The sequence below is a fragment of the Delphinapterus leucas genome, chromosome 6 (genome assembly GCF_059928025.1).
Source record: "Delphinapterus leucas isolate spDelLeu-1000000601 "Yukka" chromosome 6, BTC_Dleu_Yukka2, whole genome shotgun sequence".
NCBI lineage: Eukaryota > Metazoa > Chordata > Mammalia > Artiodactyla > Monodontidae > Delphinapterus > Delphinapterus leucas.
In genome coordinates this window covers 104,216,489-104,227,423 of record NC_143134.1, presented here as the reverse complement: position 1 = coordinate 104,227,423, position 10,935 = coordinate 104,216,489, and the positions used below count along the sequence as shown (strand labels likewise).

At 49.1% G+C, this 10,935-nt stretch overlaps 1 protein-coding gene and 1 pseudogene across 13 annotated transcripts in view; one reads left to right on the top strand and one right to left on the bottom strand.

The window, feature by feature from the left end:
- SNX30 (sorting nexin family member 30) overlaps positions 1–10,935 on the bottom strand; it is a 117,201-nt gene that overhangs the window by 15,736 nt on the left and 90,530 nt on the right. For all 13 annotated transcript variants that reach the window (XR_016393613.1, XR_002645281.2, XR_016393614.1 and 10 more), the window contains 2 exons: positions 10,557–10,643; positions 730–882 (listed from right to left, as the gene is read on the bottom strand). Coding sequence is in view for 7 of the 13 variants with exons in the window: in XM_089913603.1 (XP_089769729.1) it covers positions 730–882; positions 10,557–10,643 (240 nt within the window). In the remaining 6 variants the exon portion in view is untranslated. The remainder of the gene's footprint in view (positions 1–729; positions 883–10,556; positions 10,644–10,935) is intronic.
- On the top strand, positions 995–1,464 carry LOC111177320 (ubiquitin-like FUBI-ribosomal protein eS30 fusion protein pseudogene; annotated as a pseudogene).

Genomic DNA, 10,935 nt, shown 5'->3' with positions numbered 1-10,935 from the left:
CTTTAAGGAATATGAGAATTCGTTAGCAGAAGTGATCTAGGGTTGGATACGCTGGGAGCAAACTTTGACTGAGGATACTCCGCTGCAGCTTGATGACAGCTGCATGTGTGTGAGGGTGGCGGGCGGGACGCTTACCTTGAAGTCCACAGATTAAGGGGACTCAGCAAAAAAACTGTTTTTAAAAGTTTTCTTTTGTAATCCTACATCCCTTTGTTTTAGGTACTTAAAAGCAGTACTTCAAAGTCTATTTTTAAAAAACAAACAGTATTTTGATAAGGGGTCTCTAGGCTTCACCAGATGACCAAAGGGACCCACGGCACAATGAAGGGAAGAACCCCTGTGTGAAGGACCACAGAACAGCTTAAAGGAACCCCGAAGCCTCTGTCAACTGGGGACATCCCTGCGCTGTAGGCCTGACTGGGAAGCAGCCGCTGGAAGAACTAAAGGGCTTGGAGGCTAAAACTGCTGCTTCCATCAGCAGGGTGTGCAAGTAAAACTCCTGTGGGCACCCAGGCCCCCCCCCGCCCCCCGCCTTCCAAACCCAGCACCACATCTAACACAGCAGGGTGAGGACACACAGGGGTTGCTAAGACTAAACACATAAATTAAGGGAAGGAGATGGGCCCAGCAGGACCCTTCTGGACTTCTGGTAGGCCCTGACCAGAGGCTCCGGCCATTAGAAACGCTTCCTCAAGGAGAGGACTGTCATCCTGTCAGCCTGCTCATTACCTTCTCATAATACTGGATGTTCTTGTCGGCCATTCCCATGAGCAGCTGCCGGAAGTCCTGCCTCTTGCTGTTCTGCCACCTCTCCATGTCGGCTTTCAGATCAGCATTGAAACACTCCATCCGATCCTGACATTTCTCCACATTTGCTGGTACCTGGAAGGGGGATGCATACACAGGAGCTTTGTATGTGTAACGGGTACCTCATGCCCCTATGCTCACACATTTGTGAGAGGCCAGATTACTGCCTTAAAATGCCATGGCTCTTCCTCGACTCCATCTTCGCGGTAGCGGCAGCGGTATCCGCGGTTCAGCCGCCAACATGCAGCTCTTTGTCCGTGCCCAGGAGCTACACACTCTCGAGGTGACCGGCCAGGAGACGGTCACCCAGATCAAGGCTCATGTAGCCTCACTGGAGGGCATCGCTCCAGAAGATCAAGTGCTGCTCATGGCAGGCACGCCCCTAGAGGATGAGGCTACCCTGGGCCAGTGTGGGGTGGAGGCTCTGAGCACTCTGGAAGTAGCCGGCCGCGTGCTTGGAGGTAAAGTCCATGGTTCCCTGGCCCGAGCTGGGAAAGTAAGAGGTCAGACACCAAAGGTGGGCAAACAAGAGAAAAGAAGAAGAAGACGGGCCGGGCCAAGAGGCGTATGCAGTACAACCGGCGCTTTGTCAATGTTGTGCCTACCTTTGGCAAGAAGAAGGGCCCCAATGCCAACCCTTAAGTCCGTTGTCACCTCGGCTTTCTCTAATAAAGTCACTTAGCCCGATAAAAAAAAAAAAAAAAAAAGAAAGAAAATGCCATGAAAATGCCATGAACACACCTCCCTCCTCTAGAAGCATTTATCTGTAGGCACAGCCTTGGGTTTCCAGATGTAAGAAAGAATTCTGAAAAGTGCTATCCTGACCCAAATTTTTAAACCCATCCAAGCCAAACAGTGACTTGTGGGGGAAACACGTGCCTGTTTACAAACAGGAAGAAGAAACGCTGTGATTCAGAGTCATATGTCTTTGGCTCCTTTTAGGAGTTACCCATCCAAAAGTGAAAATGTGTGCAGATTTTGCAAGTGTACAGCAGTAGTTGGTATTGCGCTGCTATTCTCCTATGCCCCATGTTGAAACTAGAAAAGAGGGTTTTCCATATAACATGAACTGTCCCATTAACCGTGACGTTTTGATGATGCCTATCTCCATTAACCAGAGAATTCACTGCAATAAGACTACTGGCCCACTTTCTAAATCAACTGGAGACTTGTCCACGCAATCCCCAGATAGCAGATAACCAAAACTAAAGAATTAAAATTGGGTAATTCTGGGGAAATGGAAAGAAAGTTGTTTATGCAGGTCAAAAACCGTGAAACGCAAAGAAGAAATATACAGCAGGCTATTCCTAGTATTTCTTAAGAAGTTTAGAAGGCTTTCTCAAAATGGAACTAGGTCCCCTGAATTTCACAACTTTCACTTTGCTTCGGTGAGTTTCATCCATCCTACACAGCTAGAAAGAAAATACCCAATATTATAAGAAGGTAATGGGAAATGATCACCCTGGTACCCAAAGCACAAAGCTGGCTTCTCTCCTAACACAGGAGCTCCACTGGACTTGGATGGTGTGCGGGAGGAGGGGGGCGGTCAACATGCCCAAAGCTGGGTCACACACCCACCTGCCAAATGCTTTCCCCAAACAAGTGAGGCCTTGTACATTTTGTGTGCTGGGGCCTCTGATCCCAAATGTAACCGTCAAGGTCAATCTCTACCAACCAGGGAAGTTTTATACCCAGACCTTATGGGCAGGAGCTGACCCAGAAACACCTCAGGCAAGGCCAAGCCTGAGGGAGCCAACGCCTTCAGGGCTTCCAAAGTGCTGAGGGCACTTAGCCGTCTGCCACCTAGACCATTTGGCCATGGCTGCAGTACACAGGAGCAGGGAAAGTGGAGCCGCCTAGGTGAGGGGATTCAAATGTGCCTGGCACAGGCACTAAACTTGGGAGAGACAAGGATGAGTCAGAGAGGAAGGTATACAGTCAGGCATCCTGGGAGACTTAAAAGCAAGGAACTTTGGGGAATTCCCTGGCGTCCAGTGGTTAGGACTCGGTGCTTTCACTGCCATGGGCCCAGATTCTATCCCTGGTTGGGGAACTAAGATCCCACAAGCCGTTCAGCATGGCCGGAAAAAAAAAAAAACCAAAACCAATAACAAGGAACCTGTCTTTGGGGGGTGGGGGTAAGGGAGCGTTCTCCAAAGCACTTAAACTTCCGGAAGAAATTTTTAAAAGGACTCGATTCTCCCTCCTGATCTAGGACTGAAGTCACTTTGCCTTTCCCTGCTGATTGACCTGTTACTGTTGGCCACCTTGGGGGAAACCAAAGTGTAAACAGGAGTGCCCTGTCTTTGCCTCTCCAGAGCCATTCCCTGACAAACATCCCAGGAACCAGCCTCAACAGGCACCCAGCGAACCAGTCTCTGGGCTGACCTCCCTTCCCTCCCCGCAGGTACAGTCCAGTTCCCTTATTCCTCTCCTGGCCACTGCTCATTTTAGCATCTGGGGAAAAGTGCCCACGATCAACTTCCTGTTTAGTTAACTATTGCAGCAAGGAGGAGAGCAAAGCTCTGAGAGGAAAACCTCCTGGGACACGGTGAGAAGAGAGGAGCTAGGCTCTCTGATTCCAAGGAGTGCTCACCTGGCAAAGATTCCTGGGTCTGGTCTGGGGATGGAAACTCTGGACTGCATGATTGCCTGAGCCTCGATGTGGGAAGTATTTTTTAGCTTATCATTTTCCCAACACACTCCACGCTGGGCACAGAGGGAAAGTGCTTAGGTCTCAGCAGGCAAATCTTATCTCAAGTCACCCAGTCTAGTTGGGAAGAAAATGAACATGGCTGGACACTGCGGGGAGATGTTTCGAGCGCTTTCACTTCGCTTGGAGCCTGTGATACGCACACTGTGAGGAGCAGCTGGAGGCTGAGGACAACTCGGATGGGGGAGCTGGCTTCCCTGAAGAGGCGACTCTTCAAAGATGATGGAAGTGGGGCCTGTGACTCCAGAGGGATGGTACATGCAAGTGACAGAGATGAGACAACACCTGGACCCACCTCAGGAACAGCCAGCTCAGAGGCCACAGAGCCCTCAAAGGCAGAGAGAGAGAGAGAGAGCCCCAGCTGGCGGGGAGCAGATGAGAAACCTGGGGCTCTTCCTGAAGGCCAGGGGTTCTGAGGCCCATTTAACTCAGGCGTCCTTTTTGGAAAATAGAAACGCCTTGTGCTTCCTCTTACTGTAGAGACAGTTCTAGAGCCAGACTTCCAGGGTGTGACTACTGCATCTACCACTTCCTAGAAGGGTGACGTTGGGCCTCTCCACGCCTCAGCTTCTTTTTCTGGATAATACCCTCCACCTTATAAGGTTGGAATGAGGTTAGATGAGGCAGTACATGCTTAAAACTCCTGGTACCTGGCATGTGTTAAGCGCCGAACCACTTATTTGTTAGTTCTGATCAGTATCAATATTGTAAAGCGCTGTTCACAAAAGATAATCTATCATTTGCATAACCCCTCAAGTCAAGAATATTTTACTGAACTTTATTCCATGTCACATCAAAAGGTTTCTTTTTTATTTTCCAAATATAAAACATTATAATACTATTAAACATGTTCTTTCAAACTTCATGCCACCCTTCACCCATGCTACCTCACCCCAAGATTTCACCAGAGATGAGAGATGAGTCAACACCAAACTATACTGGCCTGTGATCACCCTCAGTACCCTGGAGCCAGGGTGATGGCTGAAATACCAGAAGGGACAGATCAGACCAACCTGGCGGAGACAGAACTGACAGATTTGGCAACCAACAGCACACAAGAAATAAAACATAGGAAGTCAGAGAGGAGACTAAAGTTTGGGTGGCAGTAGTCCACCATACGGCTCACGGTAAAGGACAGGTCCACAGACCAGATAAAGGAGGTAGCTGCAGCCATGGGAAGGGTGAGACCTCCCTCCACAAGAGGGGGCTGAGACAACTCAACAACAACAAAAACAAATAACCCATTTTAAGATGAGTAAAGGTCTCAAACAGACATTTCTCCCAAGAAGTTATATAAATCGCCAACAAGCACATGAAAAGATGCTCCCTGTCACAAATCCTTAGGGGAATGCAAATCAAAACCACAATAGGCTACCACCTCACATCCATTAGGACGGCTACTGTTAAAAAACAAACAAACCAGAAAATACAAGTAATGGCAAGGATGTAGAAAATTGGAACCTTTGCACATGTGGAAGAGAGTATGGCAGTTCAACAAAAAATTAAAAGTAGAATTACCGTATGATCCAGCAATTCCACTTTTAGGTATATATCCAAAAGACTGAAAGCAGGGCCTCAAAGAGATATCTGTACACCCACGTTCACTGCAGCATTATTCGCAAAAGACATAAGATGGAAGCTACTAAAGTGTTCGTCCACAGATGAATGGATAAATAAAATGTGATATACACCTACAGTGTAATATCATTCAGCCTTAAAGAGGAAGAAAATTCTGACACATGCTACAACACGGATGAACCTTGAGGGCATTATGCTAAGTGAAACAATCCAGTCACAAAAAAACAAATACTACTTCATTATAACTACCTATAAGTGATACCCAGAGTAGTCAAATTCATAGAAACAGAAAGTAGGAAAATGGTGGTTGCCAGGGACCAGAGGGAGGGGAAACAGGGCTTTGTTGTTCAATGAATATGGAGTTTCAGTTCCATAAGATGAAAGGAATTCTAGAGATTGGTTGCAACAATAATGTGAATTTACTATAACACTACTGAACTGCAGTTAATAATGGTTAGGATGGTACGTTTTACGTTTTGCGTATTCTGCCGTGATTAAAATTTTTTTTTAATATATCGGGGAATAAAAGAGGGGGCTAAGGAGGGGAGAGGCCAAAGGGTAGAAAAACTCATGGAAAAGCCTACATGTGTAGGCTTAATAAAGGAGTCAGCAAAAGTTACTAAGAAAAATGGGCACAGAAGCAGGAAGTGAGTCAGAGACAGCAGAGCCATAGAAGCACAAGGGTGGAGGAGGTTAGAAGAGGGAGGAGATGGGAGGGCTTAAAAAGAAGAGAATAAGAGAGATTGCGTGAGCTGCCTGAAGTGACCAGCTGCCGAAGTTGCCCAACCCTGCGGAGAGGAGGGCTGCTGGCAGCAGGTGCTTGGGCTTGCGTTCCTCTCACTTTTGTTTCTTTCTGGATGGTGTCTTTGTGACAATCGATTCACTGACTAGTAACACCCTGCATTCCTTTCTAACTCAATGTTCTGGGTTTTTGACTGAGGTACTGTTATCGAGTTACGCTACCTTGTACCTGGAGCAGGTAGAGATGGGACTATCCGATGCTAACGGTCAGGTGTTGCTGATCACAAGATACCAAGAAGGGAAAAGAATCTCCAGCCAAGACCTCAAAACACAACGATTTCTAAACAGAGGACAAGACTGCATTCTTCACATTGGTTCCCCCACCTCTCGTGAGAAGTTCCATTACAGAATATTGGTTGTGGAGCGATGGGAGAAGGGTAACACGGGATGAGATTCAGCACGTGTGTGCTGGAGAGCAGGGTGGTAACGTGAATTCACTCAACATTCACTGAAAAATGTATTAATGAACTCTTTCCACGTGCCAGGCATCTCTCAGCCCTACGATATGAATCTCTACCTAAGTATCCTTCTTGGAGCTAGGCTGGAGGCATCACATTATCTGCTCCCATGAGGGCAGTAGGTTAATAAAGTCCCCAAAGATTATATAAGGCAGACATGATCCCAGTATCGGGGGAGAAGTGCCAGGACCAATGACAGAACCAATTCAAGACGGTTGTCTTCTCGGCTATATGCCACTAAGTGAAAAGCAGGGCACAGCTTCCTAACTGGTGCTGTGTGAACGACAGCAATATTATCCCCCCAGCCCTCTGGGAAGCCAGAGTTCCTGACTGGTCACCTCCAGTTTCAAGCAACCTGGTCTTTGATCTCAGTGCGCCATACAAATATTTTCATTTTCTATGGGAGCTGTGAGACGAAGAGAAGTTGAGGAAACACTGAGGCAGGGTAAAGATTGAGAAGAGGCTACTGAATTTGGCAAATAGGAAGTCACTGGTGCCCTGAAAGAATGCTTTGAAAAAAAAAATACATAAAAAGAAACAAGCTTCAGAGAATGGCAGCTGAGGAGGGAAAAGCGAGCGCCCAAGTGGAGAGCAGATGCAATGAGAACAGGAGCCACGAGTTCCCCAACACCCGCTGAATGGACTAGCAGACACAGACGGAAGAGCCAGCGGCTGGCCCAGGTTCTCTGCCCAGTCCCTCTAGCATCAGCCGTGCATCTTACAAAAGCCGGAAGCCTCACCCCTCAGTGAAGCAAAGATTGCTGGGAGCCCTTGTGGTGGGGATAAAGGGCTCCCACTTTGGAACCAGACACATCCGTGGCCCAATTCCAGCTCCACCGTGTGTGAGCACTGGCGTGTTAGTCATATAACTCCCCTGAGCACTGGTTCCTCATTGACAGAGGCTGTTATAGGAATCCAGTAAGGGAGCTGACAGAGTCCTGCCCTTCTGTGGCTGATAAGTCTGGTTTCCTAAGCTAGGCTGAGATCACAGCCGCCGTGGACAGGACTGGGAGTTATCAGGTGTGTGTCTCCTCACTTGTCGAAAGTATCTGGAAACAACAGATACCCCTGCAAAACTCTCAGGTCTGCCGAAGCTCCATATTAACGAGTCTCCCTGTTCCTATCTGCTACTTCACAGCTGAAGTTCTTGCTCTCTGCCACATCCTCCCCATTCCAGAATGTGCACCATTCTGGTGATTCTAAGAGACTCTGAAGGTCCACAGCCTTCAAGAGGCCTGTCCCACTGACCGCAGGTGCTCCTTCCTCTCCTCACCTGCTCTCACCCCGAGGAGCGGCACTTCAGCCCCTCTCGCGGTCCGCTCCGCCCGGCCCCGCACCACAACACCTCAGCTCCACGATGACACTGCCCACTCCCAGCAGCCTCTTCACCTGGCCCGTAGCCAGTACAAGCTACCAGTGGGTCAGGGCCTGAAATACTCCCTCTCTTTCTTTCTTTTTTAACCTTGTATGAAGCATTCTCTCCTGGCACCCCTTCTTCTTTTATTTTTTGAACCAGCAACCTGTGAATATATTAGCATTTGAAAAGAGTCAAATGCAGAATAAAATGTGCAGGTTCCCCCCATGGTTTACCCTCATATGAGTCCACAATAGACTGTGCATGCTTCCCGTCCAGTTTTAAATGCCATTCCTCAGCCCCCTGTGTTTCTAGTAATAGCTTTGTCTCAAGCTTCTAAGGAGGGGCAAATTCTCAGATTTCCCCCAGTCTGTGGTCCTGACAGATGCAGCAGAAGGCAGCCAGCCCCCCGCAACCCCCAGCTGAGTGCCTGTAATTTCTCCAACCTCAAAATTAAAGTGAGGAAAGCCAAGCCTGCAAAATCAAAGCTCCATCTTCCTGAGAATAAGCCACCTCGGGGTCTGCTGAGTTTCGTCAACCTAAAAACAAAGCAAAACTTCAAATTCTGCGATACAAACGTTTTCCCTCAGCTCTAGAGGCCTCACCGCTGCCTGCCCTCAGCACACGCCGAGAAGCTGCAGCCACGGGGCTCTCCGTCCGGCAGCTGGAGCCACGGGGCTCAGTCCTCTGTCCTCAGATGTCCACTCCAGTGTGAAATCCCGGTGAGGGACACGGAGACCCAAGAGGCCATTTCCTTCTTCTGGGTTACAGAGAAGTGACCTCTCCATGGCTTCACATAAAATCAACTTTCCCTCACTCCTCAGAGCAACGTTTCAAGATTTCACCTCAAAACAGAATCAGCCCCAAGATTCCCTCAGATCTTCTGTTAACATGCCCAGACCCGGCGCCTCCCTGTGAAAACTCTCCATCTTTCAGTGGGAATCTGGAAAGTGAAGCTCAAAACATAAAACAATAAACAAAGCGCAGAAAAATCTTAAGCTACTCATTTCCTACAACAGGTCTCTCCCTGCTGATGGGTGGTCAGGGAGGAAAGACGCTCAGGAGGCGTGGAGAAGCGGGGGACACTTTGGGACACAAGGAAACAATGCCCCCAACAGTGCAGTGAGAAAAAACATTTTTAATAATTAAGAAAAAAAAAAAAGTGGCAACAAACCCAGAAAATGAAGCTCTCATTCAGCAGTCCTACTAGAGGCAACAGGAGCTAGTTTGGAAAACAGAGGATCTACCAATGAAGCACCTGTTACTACATCAGACACTGGGCTGATTTTTCCATCTTCACAGCAATCACATGTACGAATCCCACAAAGGCTAATGAGCAAACCAGTCCAAGCTGGGGGACAGAGCTGGGATTCAAACCCAGGGCCATGTGATTCTAAATCCTGTGCTCTGTCTACCAAACCATGGTTGACTTGGACAGGCTGCCAACTGAGCCCTCCTTTGCCCACCAAAGTAGTGGCTGCCCCAGACCCTAAACTGGAGACACAATTTCTGCTGCCCCCACCATTGGATCCCACTCACTGGTACATGGTCGGGACAGCCCCTGTTTTGTTAAGTATCACCACTGCTAAATAAGTAGCCAAGTTCACTCTGGTGTGGCTCAGCATCCCACGAGAGAGAAGGAAGACAAACTCCGCCTCCCCACGGTGTGCTGAGAGGGTATAGGCGTGTTTGGGACCTCCTGGTTGGTCTCCTTGGCTAGAAAGAAACCCTTCCCCATCTCGTAAGGACTCCTGTGGCCAAGAGGATGAGTCGTATGGGTAAGTGATGCTCCAGGGAGGTGAGAACAGCAGCAGCAGGAAGATTTCAACACTCCCTGGGAGGAGAAGGGAAGTCACCCAGGCCAGCAAGAAGGGTAGAGCACGAGGTGGGAGCTCTCCCAGGTGGAACACGTGAGCCAGAAACAGCTGTTTCCTCTGCTCTGTCTGCTCCAGAGTGGGTGTGACCTGCAGTCAGCCAGCAATCCAGGGCACAGTCAACATTTAATTCGGCCTATTACTCATAAACTTTAGCTCCTGTCTTTGGAAAGGAACTGTCCCCAGTAGGGCTGAACATGTACTAAATGCCAAAACCAGCCTCTGACAAAGCTTGCATTCGGTGCTGAGCAGGTACGAATGCTGACAGAACTATTTAAGTGACATCGTTTAAATACAGGACCTTCAGCTTCCAAACTAGGCTAGTGGCAGAGCCTGCTGTCTTTCCTCCCCTCCCTAGCCAGGAAGAGTGACTTCTATACTTATATTTAGAAGCTAAACTGTTAAGAGTGAACGTTTTAAATGCAGTATTCCACGTCATCCCTTTAAGTGAGACTGAGACGTGGGCTCAGCAGGCCGCGTTCCACAACATCAGCGGGACAGCTAGGAATCGGTCGGCGGGGCGGGCTGCCGAAGGCAGGGGCAGCTGTGCGCACAGTGCTGCAAAAGTGCTCACTCTGAGCTTCTGTGCTTTTCTCCTCCTGGGCTGGTTACAGTTTGTGGACCAGTCCGCAAATCACACTTCTGAGAACACTGATCTAGACTGTTCTTCCCCAGTCTCCTCAGCCCCATCTCTTAGACAGGAACTGCCTATAAATGGCAGAGCTGGAAACCTTAAAAAACAAAAAACAAACAAAACAAAAAAACAGGAAACAGCAGGAGAGTCAACCGCCAACGCACATTAGACATAAAAGGGAGCAAAAAGAGGAAAAGAACAGCATCAACCCCGCCCAGTTAGCACTGACCATCTTGGTCATATGGATCTAGGGACACGAATTCGCTCGTCATCCGGGGGGCATCACTGCCAGAAGCCCGGAGTAGCCCGCCCGCCCGCCCCGGGGGGTTCCCCTGACCTTGGGCCGCTCTTCCTTCCTCAGAGCCACAGCTTCCAGTTTGGCTTCGTACTCGGCTTGCACTTGGTCCCTTTTCTTCAGCACGCTCTGTGGGAGGGAGAAAGGGCAGCGTGAACACAGCTGTTGCTTCTGTACCCCGTTCCTCCTTGAATCATGGCCCCAGCCAGCCAAGTGCTCCTAGGACGGTCTGGCTGCAGCATGACACAGGCTCTGGAGGCAGCAGGGGTGGAGGAGGGAGAGAGGGGAGAACTGTGCTCAGAGACGGAGCTTTCTAGCACGGTAACTCAGCCTGACGCTGAAAGCGACAGAGGCCTGGGAAAGGGCGAGGTAGGGGGAGCGGTGCCCACCAGCAGGCACGCGCACAGGGAGAACTCAGAAC